General features: G+C 39.3%; 1 protein-coding gene and 1 non-coding gene across 3 annotated transcripts in view; one reads left to right on the top strand and one right to left on the bottom strand.

Annotated features, from left to right (window-relative positions):
• Positions 1-782: 782 nt before the first annotated feature.
• On the bottom strand, positions 783-856 carry TRNAN-GUU. Its single transcript has one exon. It is a non-coding gene; the product is annotated as a tRNA-Asn (tRNA).
• A 5,824-nt stretch (positions 857-6,680) lies between these two features.
• CASD1 (CAS1 domain containing 1) overlaps positions 6,681-23,684 on the top strand; it is a 29,239-nt gene continuing 12,235 nt past the window's right edge. Inside the window, exons 1-8 of one of the 2 annotated variants that reach the window (XM_042044089.1) lie at positions 6,681-6,946; positions 12,703-12,799; positions 13,276-13,396; positions 14,932-14,976; positions 17,219-17,281; positions 18,471-18,515; positions 21,214-21,337; positions 23,009-23,223. In XM_042044089.1, coding sequence (XP_041900023.1) covers positions 6,814-6,946; positions 12,703-12,799; positions 13,276-13,396; positions 14,932-14,976; positions 17,219-17,281; positions 18,471-18,515; positions 21,214-21,337; positions 23,009-23,223 — 843 coding nt within the window. In that variant the 5' untranslated portion in view covers positions 6,681-6,813. Of the gene's footprint in view, positions 6,947-10,962; positions 11,114-12,702; positions 12,800-13,275; positions 13,397-14,931; positions 14,977-17,218; positions 17,282-18,470; positions 18,516-21,213; positions 21,338-23,008; positions 23,224-23,684 lie in introns of those variants that run through there. The other variant, XM_042044090.1, reaches the window with a different exon arrangement.

Here is a 23,684-nt window from a genome sequence, read left to right as displayed (position 1 = left end):
TCTTTCAATTTATACCCATTACTACTTGCCCTATCACTACAGTTCTTGAAAAAGAGTCCACAAGAAAGCTGCCGAAGGATAATGGGCTCCAGTGGTTTCACTGCATACAGATTTGTTTTGGTTTTATGCTTTACAGAAAATCATACGCTGTTAGTTAAACCTTTCAGTTCAAGTGTTTTTAAAGCATAAGAAAAAACAACACATCAAAGAATTAGATCTACCTGCCTGCCATCTGAGCAATTATTGAAGTGTGCCATGCACAGGAGATTTAAAGCTAGAAGCAAAAAACAATAGCTCTCCTGTAGATTCCAGCTCACCAGGCTCTTACACAAAATTGCTGGAAATGGCACAACTACTGAGTTACCTGTTAATTCCTAAATGAAAAGTGTTTTCTAAGCCTGAGGTGCACAGTAGCCCATGTTGATATTTTGTAGATACGCATTTACTTCTCAACATCATAAAATAACACAGATCCTTTAGAGCTCACAACCAACACAAGAGAGAAACAAAACAGAGAAACAAACAAAAATGACACAATAGGGAAGGCTGCAATATCCTGCTAAAATGAAACTATTTCTATGCAATTTCATTTTTAAATAACGATGTATAGAAATATTTTAGTCTGTTCCATTGCTGATACTTCAGCAAACTAGTGTTTAAGTGAACCTGAGGCTAAACAGAGAATTCCAAGTTTCTAAAATTTCAAGAATGGCTGGGTTTGGAAGAGACCTTAAGGTCATCTGGTTCCAATCCCCTGCCATGGCAGAGGAAAAGGAAAAACACGTCCCTGGGTGGGCTCGAACCACCAACCTTTCAGTTAACAGCCGAACGCGCTTACCGATTGCGCCACAGAGACTCCCTTGGCACTGGAATCTTCATAAGAAAAAATAATTTTCCTACCCAAAATAAATTTATGTTCCTAAAAACATTGATTTCAAGTAGCAGGGATTTAGTGCAGAGATGCTAAAAGAGAACACGGTCATCACATGGCATCTGTATTGCTGGCAGGCAGAAGGAAAGGCTTATAAAGCTGCACAAACACAGCAAAGCTTGGACTGTGGCTGTGTAGGCTTCCAAATGCTGTCTTGTAAATATAAGAATTCTGAATTTTAAGAAGGCACAACTGGGAGCACAAGGGAGAACCAGAAAGAGGAACAATATGAAACAAAACGTTCATGAAAAAAGAATAACTCAATTTGACAAGGGACTAACAGTGACTGCCATTTTCCCTCAACCAGGAGTCAAGAAAAGAGAGGGGAGGGGAAATAGAAAAAAACTTATACCTGCATACCAAAAAACTCATCTAAATCAAACATTCTTAACCCTTTACTTTGATGGATACAAAGCTTTGAGGATAAAGTGTAAGCAGCCGAAAGAAAAATAATTTGTGTTAGTGAGCTGAGCTGGGTCCCAGCCCCTTTCTCAGGACTGTGTAGCTGCACAGCAATGACACTTCCCACGATGCAGAAAGGTGAGGCCCCTTGACTGTCCTAAATGAAAGAGGACAGATGACTTAAATATTTGCTATCTGCCCATTTCCCTTCCCTGTCTTCATCCGATCCATCTTTGCTTCAGACCCACAGAGCCTGAAATGAAAACGCTATTAAGTCTCGTGTTATAGAACAGCAGATGTATTTATCTCTTAGTGATAAAGCTAAATATGGCCTTTGTACATGTGATTTCATAATTACTTCATTTAATATCAGTCTGATTTTAGTACAGACAATTGAGAAACCATTTTTATAACTGCTACAAAATTAGAAAACTGTAAAAGCAGTAATTTGTGATAGAATTCCAAGATCTTACAGGTTTGAGGGCATATTTGTTTCATCATTTGGATGTGGCAGTACTCAGGCCACACTGCTTGATTGAATGAGTCCACTGAGAAAAAGACTTCTTACACTTTGTAATCCCTCTTCATTAATGCAATCAAATATTTACAATATTGGCTACCAGGCATACACATGCAACAGGGAAACTTGATTCTTAGGGAAAAATTGATTACCATCATGAGGCTGAAAACCCAGCAATTAAAATGTCTGATGCCATCATTTGGCAGGTACCTAAAAGCTCCCCAGACAAAAAATATGTACTGAAAATAGTACACTATCCAGGAATCCATTGGAAATGTAGCTTTATTTCTGGAACTACAATATGACCAGAGCAATCTGGCAATGCTGCACCATTTAAACTAAGAAGTGATATGGTTTGGGGTATGGCAGATCTACTAATTAATTATTCAACACTTAACCTGTTAGTTAATGTAGGGAATATTTTACTTATCATATAACAAACAGTATGTTCCTTATGAACACATGATCATTTTCCTTATGAACCTTAAAGATTAAAGGTAAGTGATAATTTGTCTTCCAGCTCTGGTGCTTATATTCCTTCCTATATATACTTGTGAAAAATTATACTTTTATAACTACACAAAAACTCAAAAGGGAAAATATCACATGAGAATGCCCTACTACTCCTCTGACTGAGAATATTTAAATATCAGCTTTCTGTTACAGCTGACTTTATATACAGCAGTCACTTTATCTTCTTACATGCACCCAGTCCTTCTGATTACATTGTGCCTTTGCCTGAGGATGGTAGGTCCAACTCCAGAAGCTACATATGGCTGTAATGCTGTAAACAGGAGAAAGGACATCTCCTATGAACTCAGTTTATCAGCAAACTCGTATGTACATGCCAGGTTTGACCCGTGAAACAAAGTTCTCCTTCCATTTATGCTGAGCCTGCCAGGCAAAGTCAGGAAGCATTAAAAGAAGAATTACCTCATCTAAATTATACCCATGTAAATGACGTCTGTCCAATTTAAATTCATTTCCTAAATTGAGCAGAAAGTCACCATTCTTCATGGTAAGTCGTTCACCTTATTCTAACTTACAAGTAAATTACCACCTTACTTGCTCCAGTTCTACAGAGGGAGGGTGATGATTAGTTTAAAATAGATTGGTTCTCTATGAGTGAATGGAATTAGGTGGGATGAACCCCTTCATTCCTGACTGTTATTAGACTGACTCATAGAGGAAATAGAGCAGCCAAAAACCACAGTAATGACAGCATCAGTCATGAGTGACCATACAAAACACCACAATCTCTTATGAAAATAATTAATCCAGTTAAGCCAAGGCTACATCTGTAGAAAAAAGAAATGTGAAATTCTTCCAGAGGCATTTTACTTTTAACATTCATAGATATTATCCCACATGCACAACAGTGTCACGTCTCCTCTGCCTCTCAAAGGAAACACTTTTCTCTGGATCTTCTCTCTGTTGCTGCTCTAGGTGTTCCCACTGACGGCCCTTGATGCTTCTGGCAGAGCAAGCAGAAAGCCAACAGGAAGCTGTAGCATTTGCAACCCAAAAGCTGAGGTTTGACTGATCAGAACAGCTAGCAGACTTCTGGTTTACTTCCAGCACACTTAGTTGATCAGCAGACAAGAAAAAAAGTAGGTACACAATTTACAAAGCAGCTTCTAGTTCATGTCTGGAGTTGGTTTTATAGGGTACTTAGCAATCCCTAATTAGCCTTTTATATCAGGCCTTTTATATATAGTGGTTTTGGTGTGAATTACTTAGGTATATGTCATGATGCCAAATTCAATTAGCTTGTGAAAAACAAGGAGGAACCTTTTAGAAGCAAGATTACATGCATGCAAACCACTTCCTAAGTCATGGCACTTCAGACAAAAGCTTCTGAGTGAATGAAGGGGATCTCAATTATCGAACACCTAAGCAATGTCTGCAAAGAAGCAAGGAAGCAAAAGCAGATGTCTTGCTCACATCCATATAAATATTTAATATACACAGGGGAATTATCTTAATTAAGATACTCAACCTGTAACAGTATCAGCATGTATTTGTACAGTCCTAAAATAACACAATTGAAATCCACACATGGAGTTTTCAGGCATTACTGAAGGCTGGTGTTAGGTCTTCATGGCAAATGAGGAATGCCCAGGGACTTCCAGCAGTAGGCAGCAGATCCAAAAGAGCCCTCCAAAGGCTGAAGGACAGAATTACTATTTCTAAGGGTTGTAATTTTCTGAGATATCTATAAACAGAAGAATGGTTGTTTTGATAGCATTTTACTTCCTGCTGCTCTTTCAGAGAAAGAAGCTGATTTAGTTGAAGATCCCTGAAATTCTCCACCTTGTTGTGGAGAGTTGAATTCATTTCATGATTTTGAGAATAAAAATTAAAAATTACATTTCCCTGCTTAAGCATTGCATCCACCCTGAGAAGCTGAGTCAACACAGGAGCTGTGGCAGAACCCCACGCTTTCTGCATCTACACTGCTTATAGTAACAGCAGTAATTTGGGTAAGTTCTGAGCTGCACTCATGGTCATAAATGCACCTTGCAGACTTGTCCTCAGACTTAACATAGTTACATTGCAGAATGAGACAAGCTGAAGTAAATACGTTTCAGTTGGATGAAAAGTCTCACTTTTTCATCAACAAATAAACAGATGAAGAAGAGTATCTGTGGTCTTCAATGACTGCAGGAAATATATATTTCATAAGATTGTTAAGAATTATTAATGAGCAACAGTGCAAAAAGTGACAAAAATATTCTAGCTAGAGAAGATGTTAAAAAGTGTTTAAGTTGCTTCTTCAAGTGTAAAATGCATGTGAAATGAACACAAAGAAACTGGAGCACTAACAGGAATATTTTAACAAACAAGAAGGTTTGTTCACAGAAAGAAGGCTATGAAAATTCTTGTCTTTTTGAAAGAGGCATGACCAAAAAATAATGCATCCATGAGAATTTTTCATTTATGGAGCAAACGAATCCCTACTACAACCAGAACTGGGGGGGGTTGGTTTGTTTGGATTTTTGTTGTTGTCATTGTTTTAGTTTGGTTTTGTTGGGGTTTTTCTGGAAATACATAACCAAGTAACTACCCATCTGTATACTTGGTACCTTTTCTCTCTCCCTCTCCCTGAGAGAATAAATCTGAGCACTTTAAAATAGTGCTTTTATTATTTAAAAAGAATACTGAGAAAGTGAACAAATCAACAGACAGACTTGAATAGAAAAGAAGTATGGGCTATATGTTGGCAGATAGTAAAGACATTGGTTGGATAGAAATGGGATATACATTGAATATATAGTAACAGCACACATCAGAATAATACTTAGAACTCACATTTTGTACTTACATTACATTGTGTTTGCATACTGCTTTAAGTTCATCAGTTTTTCAGATAACATTTCAAAATAAAACTTTGTTTGCAATGTGTAGACTTCCTGGGTTTTTTTCAAATGTTTCTCTTCTCTTTTTTCTCCACAAAATTATTTTTTCACATATTATTAAATGAATAATCAAATTCAGTGATTTGCAGAATTTCCAGATTAGGGTTTTTTTGGATGACAGGGAAATGAAAGGTTAGTGAAATGAAAATTGGACTTTTTATGTGTTCAAAACCCAGACAATTAATTATTATTATTTACTCATTCAGTTAATTTTTTTTTTTTTTTTAAAAGGGGGGGGGGGGGCACCACACCACCACCACTTTTTTTGGGTTTTTTTTTTTTTTTTGGCTAGTCCTAATGAAAAGAGTTCTGCTGCATCTGAGGGAACCTGTCTAGTACAGTATGTACTTCATCATGCACCCAAGGCTTGATAAATGCTCACTCTTTATTTCCCTTATTCATTTCCCATCTTCATGTGACTATATAGTGCACACATTTCCTAAGTTTTAGATTTGTTTATGCAGTTTATACATGGTTACTTTATTCTGTGGAAATGTCTTTCCCGTGACCGCCTCCCCTGCTGCAGGCCTGCCGGGCTTGGTGGCAGCTTCCCAGCCCCACCACTGGTGAGGGATTGGATTCGGAGCCCAGATTTCCTGCCCAGCTCAGGTAGCTGCTTGTGGAGGAGCAGAATTTCCCTTTTGCAAATCTTAGCAAAGTTTGATTTCAGCAATCATTTCATCCATCCCCCAAGCCCAGGTAAATCTGTGGGGGTCGACCTCTTAACCCAGGCAAATAGCTATAGGATGAGAGGACGCAGTCTTAAGATGCACCACGGTGAGTTTAGGTTGAACACTGGGAAGAATTTCTTCAGAGAAAAGGTGATTAGGGGCTTCCCGGGGATGTCGTGGAGTCACCATGGAAGTGTTTAAGGAAAGCCTGGATGTCTTTCCTTAAACTTAGTGACATGGTCCAATTGACATGGGGGTGTTCGGTCATAGGTTGGACCCGATGATCCCAGGGGTCTTTTCCAACATAATTGATTCTGTGATTCTGTGAGTATGTCAGCTTGCTTGTACAGTTACCCGCGTTAAGAGGGAGTGAGCGTCTCCCAGACCGGAATGACCATTTCCTTGTCAACACAAGAGTGACAAGTGTTTAAAAATCGCATTATTTGGAAGAAGCCCTCCCTGTTCAGTGCCAGTTACGGACCGTGTGCGGCACGGACCCTCGCCCAGCTACTCATTCACGGAGCACAGTCCCCACGGGCTCTCCGCCTCGCCGCCGCCCCCTCAGCCGCGGAGCTCGGGCTGAGCGCAGAGGGATCCGGTGGGATCCACCGGGAGCCACCACATCCCCCCCGGCGCCGCGGGGCGGGGAGGCGAGCACTGGGGCCGCCCGCTGGCGGCCGAGGGGAAGCGGCGGCGCTAGGAGAGAGGCTCCGGCCCCGCCCCGGCGGTCGCGGGGTGTGGGGCTGCTCGCGGCCGCGGCGGCGGGGACGGCGGCAGCGGCAGGGTCCGCGTTGGCCGCCGGCGGGGACCCAGTGCTGCCCCGCCGCGCCCGCCTGCCCCATCGCACGCTGTTGTCATGGAGGAGCCAAGATGGCGGCGCTGGCCTACACCGGGGGCAAACGGGAGATCAACTACTACTTCAGCGTGAGGAGCGCCAAGGCGCTGGCGCTGGGCGCCGTCCTGCTCCTCACCGCCTGTCACGCCGCCTCCCGCCGCTACCGAGGTGAGGGGGCGGCCGCGGGCGCTCCGTGGGGGGCCGCTGCTGCCGGGCCGGGGAGGCGGAGCCCCGGTAGAGCCCCGGCGGAGCTCGGGAACAGTGGCCGTGTAGGGAGAGCGGTGGGTCCCTCCGCCCGAGGCAGCCGCGGCGGTGTGGGCAGCGTGGCGCGGCGGCTCGCCAGCTGCCGCGGGACGCGACCCTGGGGGGCAGCGGCGGGGACCCGGCCCGCGGGGCCCTGCGGGCCCGGCTTGGGGGTCGCCGCAGGCCCCGGCGGTCGGGCGAGGCCCCTCGGAGTGAAAGGGGCGAGTGAGGCTGGCGGGGCTGTGGCGATGCGGTGTTTGCACCGAGAGCGCGCCGCAGCTCCGGGGACCCGGCCTGCGGCAGGTGAAGCTGCAGGGGTAAAGGGTGACTTCTTCCCTGTCACTCGTTCCCGTACGGCATGATTAATGACTAATTACCTGGCAATTAGTGGTTAAAGTCTTAATTGGTACGAGATTTGGTATATGTTGTTTCACTCTTTGAACCATCGCCTCAAACATAACGAAACCAGCCGCTTTGGTGGATGAAGCGAAGTAAAGAGCTGTTTGGTTTCACGTGTTGTCGGTGGCTGTGGACAAGCTCTGGGGACCGAGCGAGCGCAGCTGTGGCCGTGACCGGCTGCGCCCGGGCGCACCTCGGTTATGGGCGCTGGGAGCTCTGCTCGTTCCTCCTCGCTAGGGCTGTTTTGGCCGTGAAGCAGAGACTCTTGGCACGATCCGTAAATGCAAATGGAGCTGCTGAAGGAAATATTTACTTGTTTCTGTGTCACGCTAAAAAACGTGGTATGTTTTTGTGGGTAAATTAAAAAGTTGATCTGTAGGGAGGTCACTCAGGCTTTGTTGTAGGACAACTGGTGTCGTGTTCTAACACCTGCTGCCAGCATTCATGGTAAACAAGGCTGAGACAATTCATTGTGGAAATGGGAAACGGAGTAGGGATCTTTATGTATGCAATTCCCTAGATTTCACCCTCTAGCTGGCATGTCAGTTAAGTCTGATAAACCGACTAGTATTAAATTGGAAGACATGGAAGCCTTTACTGAATTCTAGTGTAGCTCAAGCATGAGGTAATTGAACTTGCCTGTTGTGCCGTGTTCCTTAAGGCACAAGAGAGTCACAAAACTAGACAGGAGGAGGGTGGCAAACTTTTAAAGAGGTGTTGGAAGACTAAGAAAATAGGGACTGCCATATCAAGCAGGTTACAAGGAAAATAAAATATGCATAATTTCAGTATATTCTGGGAGAGCTAAGAAAGGGAGTGAGTCTCAGATTGCAAAATGGTGAGAATCTGCTGGCCTTTATGTAAATTGATATGGTCTGTATGAATTGTTACAAACATTTCAAGTTTTTTCGCCTAAGGCTTTTAGTTTCTTGAAGCAATTAGAGGGTAAGGGAGAGGTTTTCCCATAACTGTTTAAAAGGTAGGAGGACATGGAGTCATAGTGAAAACAGAGTTCCCAACTTGGGCTTCTGTGAACATACAATGTTCAAAAGAGAAGTTTAGAAAAGGAGGGTGGAAAAATTACAGCAGATGAACTTTTAGGATGGATAAAAGCAGAGGTGCTTTTATCGAAGAGATCATTCTGCAAACCTTCAGTGATATCAAACAGTTGAAATTCAGCAAATGCCACAATACTTTGGACAATTAATGAAAAAAACAGAGGTTTTCACTGATAGTGCACAGCTAAAGCTGACTGGCACCTCACTTACTCTCAGTGGTGTTGGTCACCCACTCTTAGTAGTGGGATAATAGAACTTGGAAAGCATGTACAAAAGAGCAGCACAAATGGCAGAAGAATAAAACAGCTTCTCTACAGGAAATAATGAAATAGAATAAAACTCTGTAGCCTGGACAGAAACCTGTTAATGATCTCAAATATTAGGAATTATTGGGGGAAGGTAAATTGATTGTTACTGTGCTGCAACAGAAAACATATCAACTGAAAATGAAATTAGCAGGCAATACATTTAAAGTGATAGCAAGAAAGGACTTTCTTTTCCACACAAGATATTTTATACCAAGATTTTATACCAGAAATATCCCAAAAAGGGTTATTCTAGTTTCCAGAGGGCGGATGAGGTGGTGCTGCAAACAGGTTCAAGGTTGCCAGGCTGTGAAAGCCAGGCCATGTCACTGAAGGGATTGCTGTGTTTGTTGTGCTTTTATCCTTTCCCTTTTGTCTGATTGTCATTACATGTAAAGGCTTTATCTAATTTTGGCCTCAGCCATGCAAGTACATGTAATAGATAGGAGCAGCCCAGTGTACTTCCCAGTCAAACTTGCCTGTATAAAATTTGCTTGTATGAAAAGATGCTGAACTGGGGTTGTGAAAGGTCAGATTCATGTTCAGGAAGACTGTGTTAGGGGTCACCTACAATTTTTTGCAAAAGAATGTGAATTAAGAGAAGGTACAAACTGTCTTTAACTTGTGAAGAGTTAAGTGGATTGAATGTTTACATACTATCCTGTGAAGTTAGTGCTGAGTGTTTTTCAGTTGTTCTATTTCAAAGGTACAGTCCTAAACCTTTTTGGAAATAAGCTTTTATTTAAAAGTTTGCATTCTTAAGATCAACAGTAGTAGACTTTGTTAAAAATGACATTTTTTAATTTTGAATAATAGAGAACAATTGAATTTCCAGCTCTTTGAAAAAGAGAGTATGCTTTTTAGAGAAAGCTTTGGGAAACTTCGTCTGCTCTGATGCTGAATGAAGATTTTGAGATTTCACAATTTCAATGGAATAACCACAATTTTGAGGAATGATAAATTAGAATAATGAACATAATAAACTTCAGAGAAATTATGCACTTTGTATACCTATAATGTAGTGTATCTAAGTGAGCATAAAAGGGTAATGTGTTGGAAGGATAATTTACACAAAAAGAATTTTAAAAGAGTGGTCTGTGTTTTGGGTATACAATGGCGCTTGGAATTCTTTTTCTCAGGTTTTGGGGTTTTTTGGGGGTTGGGCTTTTTTGTTGTTTGGTTTTGTTTTGTTTTTTTTTTTTCTTTTAAGATCTCGTTGTTGGTTAAGAAGAAGTTGTGGTGTATTAAAATGAGCATGTTCTTTGGCTGCTATTTCATCTGCTAAAGCCAGAGTTGAGCATTTCTGGAGGCACTGTCTGGTCTGTAACCTCCAGTTTACTTTCTTGGCTGCTGTTGCAGTTTTGTTTTATTCCCCTCCCTCATCTTCTCCCCCTATTTTCTACTGTTATGTTTAAAGGAAGATATCAAACGTCAGTAATGCTCCTAATGAGTCTCAGGAGCTTTCTAATTATTGCTCAGGGCAATAATGAGATAATCAGTACCTGGAGTTGGGAAAGAAGGCATAACCCCTTGACATGAATTATTGTCTCTATGTTTAAAATATATACCATGTGTGATGTTTAGAATGTTACTTCAGTGAACATACTGTAGGATGATGGATTGATCTATTTATGGGCAATTATTGTGGTGGGAGTGCCATGGAGTACAGCGATGTGGGATATGCCCAGCCACTGCCCTGGAGGGATGTCTGCTGAGATAAGAGATTTCGCAACCGCCCAGCAGGATTCCCTGGAAAGGACTTTTGAGTCATGGTGAGGAAAAGTAGACCCACAATCCTTTGGGATACCCTATGCAGATCGTTCCGTAACCCACTGGTCTATCCCAGACCCTCTGTAACCCATTGGTCCCCTTGCTGATCCCCTGTATCCCTATAAAAGACCAATTCGCCTCTGTAGAAGGAGAGCTCGTCCCTGGCCTTCCCTTTGCCGGAGGGGACCCACAATAAAGCTACCTTTGTGCGGAACCAGCCACACGGGCCTCTCGTCTCTCTCTCTGGTCTGGTTTGGCCTGGAGGCTGCCCTGCAGAGCTGAGCTGGAATCACGAGCTGATATCACTAAAGAGCTGACAGCCTCTGCAAGGGCCCCTCTGCCAGCAGCTGAGAGGAAGACACCGGGCCCCGGGAAGGCGATTCCTTTCAGGACCATCTCCCCGGACCGGTCATCTCTTCCTGGGTCACAGCTTCGGACCCCACCACCAGCTGTAATACAGCGATACCAGGCTTGGGTCATGACCTCAAGATAAGGACATCCTCCAGTCTTGAAAACTTGATTGAGAAAGAAGTTATAGCGGTCTACAAATCATGACAGACGTAAGTCCAAGCTGCCTTGTCCCATGGAAGAACCAGGGAGTGCCAAGTAAATCTAGTAGAAACCATATTTCAAATAAAGGCAGATGATTCTTCAAGCATCAGCTGTGGATGTAGAAAACTCTTGTAGAAGGATGCTGTGGGTGCTAAAAACTTGAAGACTGCATGTCCAGTTTAGTAAGTCCCTGGAATGAACATAGTTGGGACAATATTAGGCAAGAACGTGATGTTTACTTGCCCTCTTCTTATTCATCTCTGAGCATCTGCTTATGGCCCCTGTTGAAGGTGGAATACCAGGCTAGACTGACCATTGGTCTGACCATGAATAACTGTCCTTATTTCCTTATGCATCCTTCTCAGCAAGTTAATGGATGTCAGAGGGAGTCTGATTAGTCATAGGTATTCTTTTACATGGTTCACTCTTATATCACTTTGATGCATCTCCTAGTTGTCATCATCTGCAAAGTGGAGGACTTTATATCAGGAATAACTCTCAGTCACCTCATTATCAAATTCATGTTGCTTTTGATTAGATCGGTTTTTTTATTATTCCTGACAGTTTCGTTTTTCATGCAACTTACTTGAAAGGATAGTTTACATGTAGAGTTTGCTACATGTAGAGTTTGCAAGTTTGAGGATCAGGGAAGTGTGTTGCTTGAAAACCAAAGTATGAGTTGAGTGTAATGAAGAAACTGTTAGGTACGGGCAGTGGTACATTGTTTCTGTACGAGCTAGAACAAGTCCCTACCGTTTCATTCACAACCATTTCACTGTTTGTCAGTGCTTGGAAATGCCAAGTATGACAAAAATGTTGGAGAGCAACTTCTCTTGCAGTGAATGGTGTTCAGTTGTGTTTAGTTATAAGGCAGCAGAATCTGACATGGAGTTGGGAAGATAACAGTCACTGATTTCACAACTGAGATATTTGAAACTTAACATGACCTGAAACATCAGCACCTGTAAAGTGATTAATCTTAATTAGCATAAAACTTACTGACTGGAAAAGATGAATGCAGTTCAGAATGATCAGCAAATTGACATGTAAATATTTTTGGGATTTTTTTTTGCATATTAACCCATGTGACCACGTGACCAAATGTCTTAAACAGGGAGATGTAACAGACTTTCTTCCAAATGTTGTGATGAGTTTTGTGTTCTATACAAGATGCTGTGCATGGTGATTCTGTGTAGAAGATTATTTTATTCAACAGTTGTATTCTTTAATTTCATATTAGCATATTCTGGTTAGTAGGTTGCAGATAATAACCATAATCTGGTTAGTGGATTGGCAAATTTTAAAGGAAATGCCATTCTAAGTCATAACATCTTTCTGACAGCAGAAGTGGGATCACTAACATTTTGTGACTAGGGCTGGGATTTACAGAACAGTGTTGTATAATAAGTGAAAAGGCAACTTGCAGAAACTTGTACAAGATGTATTTACAATCAGTTAAATTTGTTTACTGCTGTTGATTATTTCAATTTCTGTTTTTCAAATATTGTCAGATGTCAGATTGTTTTTTATAACAGCAATGGGGCTATGTTTTACATTTCATGTGTCTGAATTCTAATCTTAATATAACATTTTAAAGGTGGTGATACATGTGAGTATCTTCTGTCCAGTGGGAGATTTCTTGGAGAAAAAGTATGGCAGCCTCACAGTTGTATGATGCATAAGTATAAAAATAGGTAAGGAAACTCACGTCTTCTGTTCACCTGGAAAGAAGAGTCATTTTTTGACTGCAGCTGTAGTAATTGTAGTGTCATTTCTTGTTCACTTTATTTTATACGTGTCAAATTGCAAGTAAAAATATCCTAAATAAAATTACCAATCACTTTTTTTCACCTCCTAGTAAGAGAAGTTTTGGGGGTTTTTTTGAATTATGCTGTATATTACCATTTTGAGACTACTATATTTGTAGTACACATAATAGGAAAACCTGCTTAGTTGTTTGCCTAATCACATTAGCAAGAGAGTTCATTTTCAATTCTATGCAAATTGCAATAAACTGTTTATTAACTCAGCATGTTTTTAAAAGAAATTACCATGCCTTAGAGCTGGATATAATGTTTAGAATGATCTATATAGCTCTGTAGAATTTCAGAATACTTCTTTCTAAGATATATATTTTCTGTAACATTACTGTTACTGTTTTGTTTTACAGTGAAGCAAAAAATTGCCTCATAGACAAACATGTTGTGTTTATAGGAGATTCTAGAATTCGACAGCTGTTCTATTCATTTATAAAACTCATAAATCCTCAAGTCAAAGAAGAGGGAATTAAGGTGAGATAGCTTATTTTAGTGATTGATTTTTTTTGTTTCTTTCTTCCCAATTTACCTCATAACTCTTGTCTAAACTTCAGGAAAGCAAATTATGCTGTTTGCTGGCCTAGCCATCAGGAAGGAGAAGCACAGAAAGGTCTTTTGAAGAAGAACAAGATTAGACCAAAATAATTGTTTGGTTACAGATGAGATAATTATGAATCTGAGAAGAGAACTAGGAAGCTCAGGAGAAAGCTTGCAGCAGCCTGGGAATAAATTAATGAAGCTGACTTGTCCCATGGCAATTTATGCTTCATATTTGGTTTCTTGATGAGAAAATGATTGCTCCTTTGTGTTTTTTTAAATAGTAGTAATTCATGCCCTATAATTTGTCAATTAAAATGTCAGTTAAATTGCTGATCTAATCTGTTCGTAAAAATCCTTGGGGCAATGACAGATTTCCAGGTCTAACTTGAAACTAAAAATAGCTTCAAGTCTTACCTTCTTCTTGATCACTGATGAAGAGCTGTCTGAATTTTATAAGGTGAAGTATGTAAACAGCCAGGTGGAAGGAGGAAGAAAAGATATAGCTGTATCATTTGTTGAACGTAATGTTGATTTCTTTTGCTGTATCATACTTCTTGGGCAATATCTTCATAGATGTATGTATATATGTGACGGAAAAGACACCTTTCACTTTCAACAGTACATCAGATTTGTCAATTATTTAGTAATCCTGTCACTTAGAAGTGCAAGCTGGCATTGTGCGGCATTCAGCCTGCAGTCACTTTCTCTTGTCAAAACAAGATGTTTGATTGATCCCAGAACTCTGTTTTTCCTAGTCAATTGGTTAGGTCACTCTTGCTGCCCAAAAATACTGGTGAGATGATAGAGTGTTATAATGGATTTTGAGTTGAGAGTATCTTTTGTCAAGTGTTATTGAAATCAAGATCTCAGTTTGAAGAAGTACACTTGTTCTTATGGACCTGGATTGAAATTAATACTGAATTTAGTAATTTTAAAGGAGGATTGTATATGCATATCTGACTCCTTCCTTTCTGGTTTCTTACAGTTTTCACTCAGAAAATTTAATAATGCATTCTAGATTTTATTTCTGCCTGAGTTTATTTTCTTTTATTCTTTAATTAAAACTGTGTTGCTTGTGTAAAGGAGATGGGCAGATGAAAAGGAAGGCTGGAGGAAGGCAGTGTAAGAAAAGAAAGAGGAAAAAGGGAAAAGTCATAAGTATTTCTTGTGTTGGGAGGCTAAATTTAGGAAAAGATTCAATACCTTTGCAGCAGAGTGACCAGAAAGCATTTCAGACTTTGTTGGCTAGATTTCTTCCAGGAAAAATAACTGTTTTTTCGAGTAGCTTGTTTTATCAAGAAAGCAACATAAATATTTTGTGTGAGTACACTGACATGTTTATACAAGAAAAATTCTTTCCACTGAAGATAAACCTTTGGGTGAGAGCAAGTTAGCATATGTATGTAAATATTTTCTTTTCATTCTAAAAGTTTTGCTTAGTTTTTATTGTTTTGGGTTTTTTTTGACAGCATGGAAATATCCCATTTGAAGATAAATCTGCTTCAATTAAAGTGGTAAGTTTTTATCTAGTGTTAAACTGCAAGCCATAATCATGTTATTATTTCATACAATGTAATTGAAGTTGCAGTCAGATCTGTAAAGTCAAAAGAAGGTTAAGACCATCAACATTCTTTGTAAATATTCTATGAATATTTCAGAGTGTACCGTAACATACTATATTTTGAGAGAATTTGGCATGGAGTACTTGTATTGTGGCTTAGTTTTGGGCATAAGCTCTGGAACTGTGTATAATTTTTCTTTTTGTCAGGTCTTATAATTTGGCCTTTCCAAGAATAGCTTTTGCCAGGAAGTTTACTCTTTTCATGCTGTAAGAATATGTATCTGGGTCTTCCTTGGATTGGTAATTGTAATTACCATTGAGTTTTCTATGCTATCTCAACAAGTATTCCTTGCACTGTTTTTTCATGGAGAAATAAGCACAATGTTGGTTATAGTGTGGATATTTAAAAAAAGAAAACAAACAAAGTACTTGAGGCTAGTTTTTCTGAAGGGCTCTGTTCTCCTCTGCCCTGGCAATGGAAATGCTGTCCTGAATAGCTTTCTTTGCTTCCCATGACAGCTATCAGCAGTGCTGGGATTGTGCTAGTCATGTATTTATTTATGCCCTGAAGAAAACTCATTCTCTATTCACCAAAACCAAAGAAGCAGTGTGTTTGCTGAGTTGTCTGAATGTGAATTTTCAGTATTTGTTTGTATACATGTTTAAGATTTTGGGTACAGAATAACATTTTAGGGTGTAAGCCCATGGCAGTTCAAGCATGTGCTAACCAACTCTGTTGGCCTTCACAGTATGTTCCTGTGTTTGTGCTGAGTTATAACTAGCACTGGTAAGCTGTGGAGTGGGTTGTTTCAGGAGTCAGTCAGCCAAAAAGTTACTTTGTAGGATTCAAAAAGTTACTTTTTGTTCAGGTCTGATGTGGCTCATCATGTGGTTATCTGAATGATGGAAAAGATGACGCAGGACACAAGACAGGACAAAGAGGCTGATGCAGTGTGATTTGCATTGACCTAACCTGACAGGATCACATCTTCAAAACTCCTTAAGTCTTGGAAGGTGCCTAACCACTGAGATTTGAGATGGCAGGTCTGGGCTTCTGGGAGATGTCTAGGTAGTTAAGAATGTATTCCCAGTCTGCTGCTTCCTTGTTTTGATGAAGTGTTGCTCTTCGACATTATTGGCATGGTAGCTGAATTTCCACATTCAGACTGGCTGTGACCCAGTAATCTATATGTGGAAAATACTTGACCAACTAAAGAAAAAATTACTGGGAACAAGTGGAGAGTTTAATTTTGCCCTTTCTAGTCATCACAGTGACTCTTCTGTCCTTTAGCCACTGCAGAGGACTGCATGGTTGCTCACAGGTTCCACAGCCAAATAATGAATTGACAGTACTCAAGTGAACTACCAAAATGTAACAATCCAGAGGAGTGTTTCTGCTAATGGTGTTTCAACATTCTGCGTTACAAAATTTCCTCACAATAGTTTCTGCACGTGTAGTCCCTGCCATTTCATTTCAACATGTATTTTTAGACTATCCAATAGTGCTGTCCTAAGGAGTAACTAAGTGCTAGGAAGTCATGGCTTTAGCTGGGAGACATAATAGCACTAGTCTAGACTGTCCTAGATGAAAGTTGAGCACTGCTCCTGGCATCTAAAAGAATGCTCGTAGGTAATGTGTTTAATAGCCATGACACTATTAGATTTAAACAGCTGATAATTTATGAAGTTGTAAGGTAAATTGCTAGGTTTTGGTTTTGTTTGAAAATTATGATTTCATGCTATCAATTATTTTAAGCTTTGGAACAAAGAAAACCTGCTGGTAAAAATGTGGAAAATTGAGCAAAAAGCAAGTTCTAGTAAGTTATAGATGTGACCTTGGATTTGTCCCTGATTGCATTGGAAACCCAAGGACATCCTATTTGGCAGACACTAAAAGATTACCTTCTTGGTGAAATTCCAACTCCTGAACTACAAATAAAAATTTGTTTCTCATGTGGGAAAAGTTTTGAGGGTTTGTTGGCTTTTTCTCCCCTTGTTTTTCTTTGCTTTCTGTTTTCCATGCGGGAGTAAGATGTCAGGCTTTTAATGCTAACTATAAGGAGATCACACTCTGAGACAAATGTTTTTCCTTTACAGTTGAATTGATGGCAATTCGTTTGGTTTTTTTGCATTTGTTGTTTTAGTCTACTGATTGTCTTTTAAGCTTGCAGAGAAACTCTTCCTTTATTTTACAGGATTTTCTGTGGTATCCAGAAGTTAATGGCTCTATGAGGCAGCGTATCAAATCTTGGACTGAGGTTTGTTTTAAGAGATGTAAAATTTGACTTCAGAGTAGTGAAAAGGGGATGTTTACTGGTGTATATGTTTCTGGGTATCTCCTGGTCTTCCAAGGATGGTATCACTCAGACCAAAAAAGCCCTAAGCAAACTACAAAACCCCTACTTTCTAGGAGCAAGTTAATTTATCCTGTTAAGAGCTAAAAGAATTTCAGTCGGGTTTGGCATTTTACTTCCTCTGTGGCTGCAATGACTCCACTTCAATGTGGCCAAATATTTTGATCCTTACGGGTTATTCCAACTTGAGATATACTATGATTCGATGATTTTGTATATATGATAATTTGAGTGTTTCAGAGTGATGGTCAAAGGTAATTTGCAAAATCAAGAATTCCTTGATTTTATTTGTTTTCAATATCTCCCTCAATTAGCATACTAATTATTTTACATGTTTCAGTTATGATGCAGGTTGTCATGTTATTCTGTATGTAACTCTGACAACAAGTAATATGTTTACAGATTGGCAAATAATTTTTTCTTGTTTCTTCCTTAGTTGACCTTTCAATAGCCTGGAGTTATTTAGTAGTAGCGCACTGTGATTCTTGTGGGACTATTTTTTTGCTATCCTATTGATCATTCTTGCACAACACTTTCCATCAGGATAGCTGAAGTTATCATTTGGTTTTCTTTTTCTGTGGTTTCTACAAAAACTGAGAGCTGCTAGTTTTCCTTGCTATGCCAGGGTAAAACTGGTACTGAGGTGTTCAGGACTGTTTGTTTCTGTATGCTCTTGTGTTTGAGTACGCTGGCCCTTGTCCTTGTCCTACCTAGAACTGTCAGACCCCTGGGGTAGCAATGGTCAGTGCAGCAGCTCTAACAGATGTTTGACAATGCTGAGACTGAGATAAAAAGTTCAATAGTGTTTACAGTTTACTTGATGACCTTAGGAATAGATGTTTAAATAGCTTTTAAAGAGAACTTATGCTGCTAAACTGATCATGATTGTAGATGCTTATTGATACTTCAGGCTTTTGTAGATTCTATTATGTGAAAATTCAGGTATCTGTTCTCTGTAATATATCCGCAGTCTACTCTTTTGTAACCATTAGCTGATGGACAAGTGAGTCACAGTTAATTAAGTATGAGTCTTAATAATAAGTATAATTTACGATTATTTTCAAACTAATTCCTTTTTATTTTTGTGTCTTAGGGTTCTGTGGCAAAACCTCATATAATTGTAGTAGGAGCTGCCACGGTAAGTTATACGTGTATGGGGGATTTTAGTAAAGAAGGAAGTTCTTGTAGGATAACTTTAATATTCTCAAGTTGGTTACATGATCAAATTGTTAAAAACCCAGTTTATAATAAAATATCTGTTTTCAGTGAATGTGCTGTTACAAAAAGTAGTTTTAAAATATCAGGTGTACTTTATTATAGCTGTGTGATGTACAGTACTTGCTTTTGTCAGCAATACTGGTTAATAAACATTAATTCGCTTTAACGTAGCTAATAAAGTTTTTAATTAAAAGCAGATTATTAATTTCAAAAGTTAAATAAAGTATTTGTATACTAACTGAGGTGTATTTTTAATACACCTTTTGCACTCACAAAATTCTACTTTTGAGCATGGCCTGATCTGGGATGGTCTCTTTGACTGCACTTATTTCTTTTATATATATAGAGAGAGAGAGAGAGAGAGGTAAAAATCATAATTTTACATGGATAATTCAACAACCAAACAGATCAGAGTTCTGGAATCTTGTTCCACTGGAAGATTCCACCACGGCTGTGCACTGCAACATCACAGAAAACAGGGCTGACAAGGACCAGAAGAGGTGTCCTAACCCATCAGTTTGTCACCAGGCAGGATAGTTTCTACCTGTGTTGCACTTGACAAGAGTCAACCAATTCTTCAAAACTTCCAGGGATGGAATTCAACAGCCTCCCCTAAGTAGTCTGTTCTAGTAATACAGTCAAGTCAAACAAATGCTCATCTCATTATTTCCACATTTAATGTCCCTTACTTCCATATATTTGGGAATTGGAATTTGAAAGGAATTAGCTATTATATTTTCATACCAGCTGAAATGTAAAGGAGGGGGAGAAATGTGTTGCATTTTAAACAAAATCCTTCAAAAGCAGTTTGGTTCAGAGACATTGAGGCACTCTACCAATCTGGAAATTTCTGGGCATGCCCATCTAAGGAGGAATTCCCTCAGTTTTAAGGGGAGGCCATGTGTGTATGTAGACCTCCATACATTTCCTGAGGGATCAAAAATTCTCCTTTTCCTTTAGTTGAGCCCCTAAGTTCCCTTCCTCTATAGAATCCACACAAATATTTGAGTTTTAGGAATCGTAGTAAGCCTAGAATATCTTTTCTCAGTCTTAGAATGTAGCATTTATTACTAGGATGAGTCGTTGTATTTCATACAGAAAATACCATTATATATGGATAATGTTCTGGCATGCAGAAGCTCAGGTTGCAAAACTACAGGACACTTAGCTAAGTAATTCCCTTTACTCATATGTATACATTAGCCATAGCTTGTTGCCTTTTGTGGACAGCAGGAGATACAAACTAACAGTATGCAGGGGAGGCTCTGCTCTTTTTAACACTTGTATATTTATACAAAACATTTAATATGATATCCAAAGTTGGACAAAGATAAACATCCCCTATTTTAAGGGACTTCCAAAAAACTAGAAGCTTCAAAAATCAGACACATCAGCAACCTCACCATAGCTGACACTGGTGTGGTAACCTGCCAGTACATTAAAACTGGTGTGTGCTCTTGGACTTAGCAGCATTTTGAAATTTACCTGTCTTTAACCTAGCTCTTGAGTTTGTCTTTGGCCTGGACATGTCTGCCTTAAGATGTCAACTGCATAACAGTTTATAAATAGAAGTGAAGTCTTAAAAGCTGGAGGAACTCCAGCTCATACAAAAGTCAGTTGCTTGCTTATTTTGGGAAAAGGAGCTTCTCTGAGCATGTCACTACAGTGCTCTGATTCTTAATTCCTGACTTCCTCTTGTATGGAATGCTGCTTTAACGAACTGTCTGTTAAATTCTGTTGGTGTTTCAAAAATAAGTATTTAGCTGCTGGGAGAAACTGCTGCTTTTTTTCCAGTGTGAGTTCTCAGAGCAGCTGTCTGTTATTTGGTTTCATGAAGTATTAATTTATATTGAATAATATTTTCAAGAAGTGCATTAATCAGTGTACTTGTCTTACAATTAAATTTTTATGTAGATATTTAGAAATAACTAGAGTGCGCTAAATTTAGGCTAATTGTTTTGGTTTTGCTTTTTTTAGTTTTGGCTACATCAGTATAGATACAGTAACACTTTAAAAAATGCTACATGCATTTTTCATACAGTGTGGGAAATAATTTTCAAAAGTTAGGAGGAATTCTTGTGTGGCTGTAGCATTCTCCCTGTCATTTCCTATAGAAGATTAAACCAGAAATTAAAATGGCTTTCTTTTCCCCTCCTTTTTTTTGTCCCAGTGGATATCTGCAAAACAGATGGAAATATTGGAACTTGATACCACCATCAAGTTTTGTTTGCAGGCATCTCTTGCTGTGGTCAGTTTTTCTAGAGTAGAATTGACTGAACTGGCCATGATTTTTCAGTAACAAGACTGGCTTTGCTACTTCATCACTGGATAAAGCCAAGAGACTTTGAATTAAAACATCTTGTGTCATGAATTTCTGAAAAGCCAAATATACACATAAGTTGAATGTTAAATACTCTGTTTGTAGATGATGTGATTGAATGTAATTATCTGTCTGGACAGCTGCTTGGTCCAAAAGAATTTTTTTTAGCACTTTTGAATAGGACACTGAAGAAATCTAGCTGTATAGAAATAATGAAAAATAGCTACTAACGGAGCAAGGGAATCAATTAAGACTCCTCAGACATACAGGTTCTGAATCTATTTCTTTGTTTCTCCAGTGGTCTATCAAGATTCACAATGGCAGCAACGAAGCCCTTGCACAATATAAAATCAATATCACTTCAATTGCACCTCTTTTGGAAAAATTAGCAATAAGTAGCGATGTTTACTGGGTCTTACAAGGTAAAGTAGTGAACAGTAGGTAACAATTTGTGCCGTCACTGTCTGTTGAATCATTATGTTGAAGGATATGGAAAACTTAATCCCTACTGCTTACTTGCAGACTGAAAAAGGTGTTGTTTGAACCTCAGTCTGTCCTTTCTTGCAGTTTTAACTAAGCTGATACCTAAATAGCTGTTACTAGTGATAGAGATTTCAAAGCTCTGGCAGGAAAAACTTGCACTATGAACTCTTAATTCTTTGTTAGCTTACTCTCAGACTCAACATGCCAGGTCTATTCTCCCTGTGCTGTGCTCCATACATACCTCCTGGGAGTCAAGAGCACAAGTGCATGCAACAGCAGTATTCCTGTGGTTTTGTTCAATTGAATTTTCAGATTATATTAATTATAGGAGAGGTTGAACAGGTGCATCCTCTGTGTGTGTCTGGAATGAATAGACGCAGTCCTGAGAGTATAGAGAATTTAAGTCTCTAGAATGAAACTTGTTTCTCTACCCTGTGATGAGAAATCATGGCTCACAATGAGTCAGTGAGATTTTTATTACGGCACCAAGCTTACATTGTTTTGCTTTTCTTCAATAAAACTAAAATATTTCCCTGAAACTGAAAAATGAGCTCATAGGTAGAATTTTCTCCTGGTTCCTCTGTCACAGAACACGGCATTTTAGATTATCATCACCTTAGTTAGAAACATAGGCAGATTTTGAGCAACATACCCAGCTGTACCCTTACAGTCACATCCAAGTGCCTATCAAAGGTGGTTCTAGAGGTAAATCTGAATAAACAAATCAATCTTCTCCCATTCCTTTCAAAACCATGTTTATTTATACCAGAAGCAATTGACTGTCAGACATGTCCCACCATCCTCTTGCTAAGGATCTAGTCCATTTAGGTAATCTCTGAGCATCTTAATGGCCCAAATGGGAAGAGAAGCAGTCTGTACACAGAGTTGTCTAGACATTGGTTATCCAAACATAGGCGTGAGGTAGCTAAAGTAAATCAACCTGCATCTCACAGAATGTGTCACAGCAACAGCTTTTCACAGGAACCTAATGACCTCCAGCTGACCTTTTGATCTAGAACCCCATATCACTTTATTTTAAGCTTTACATGATTTCTGAAGCCTGTAGGCAATTAAGTCGACCCTTTTTTCTGTAAAACTGAGATTCTGCCATCAGTTAAACTGGAATCAGTAGGAGCAAGTGGAATATGTTTGTGGCCTATGACTTAGGAGAAAGCTGTTTTTTTCCCACAGAAACTAGAGGGTTTGAGAAAGTTATTTATTTTTTTTCGTATGTCTGTTCTGGTGCCTGTCTTCTGCCCTTTTTCCTTTAGAGTCTTCTCTTGGGAGGTTCTGTTGCTGAGAGAAAGCATAAGCAGCTCTGAACTCCAGCATTATGTGCTTTTTCTGGATTCAGAAAATTAAGCAAGCATTCATGTCTGGCCAGAGCTTTCTAACCTACAAGTCCATACGCATTAATAGGGAATGGTGATAAGAACATTTCATCGTAAACAACTCTAGTAACTGTAGCAGTCGTTTATTCCTGTACATTTTTTCTGTACAATTAAACAATTGTGACCTCTTAAATGAAAGTAGCCTGTGCAACTTGAGCTAAGGAAGCTCTTTGACAAGTAGAAGACTAATGTGTTCATTCTTTGTCCTTGCAAATTCAGATCCTGTTTATGAAGATATGCTGAGTGAAAATCGGAAAATGATCACTAATGAGAAAATAGATGCTTATAATGAAGCAGCTGTTCGGATTCTGAACAGCAGCTCCCGAAATTCCAAAGCTAAAGTTAAAGTGTTCAGCGTATCAAAATTGATAGCACAAGAAACTATCATGAAGTCTGCAGATGGCCTGCATCTCCCTGAATCAAGCAGAGATACAGTAAGTGTTTTTATCACTGGTCAACATTAAAAGTATTAATAGTAAAAGAAGATCTGAAATGAATGTTCTGAAATTGCAAACAATATGGGTGTAATGAGAACTGCATTCGTCAGGGAATTTTGTTCCCCAGTGGGTGGGAGTGCAGTCAGTTTTATAGGCATTTTAAAAAAAATAGCAAACACAATAGTGCGTAACTATTTTAAAATAGCTGTTAATCCACTAGATCTTTTAGAACCTGAGTGTAAACTTCATGTTTTCCTGTGTGTGTGAGTGAGTTAAGGTGGTAATGACTTGTAAAGCAGTCCTAAGAAGTAAGTCTTAAATTTTCCCCTTTGTGTCCAGAAAATTTGGTTTGGTAGGGAGTATGAAGAAGATAACAAACAGTATAGACCTTCCTGGTTGTATGGAGTGCCTCTGACTTTATTTCTTCTCTTTTACTAACCAATATATATATGCATGCA

The sequence above is a fragment of the Corvus kubaryi genome, unplaced genomic scaffold, assembly GCF_017639235.1.
Source record: "Corvus kubaryi isolate FWS band 111438036 unplaced genomic scaffold, C.kubaryi_AGA036_p1.0 37398, whole genome shotgun sequence".
Taxonomy (NCBI): Eukaryota; Metazoa; Chordata; class Aves; order Passeriformes; family Corvidae; genus Corvus; species Corvus kubaryi.
This window is presented reverse-complemented; position numbering and strand designations above follow the sequence as displayed.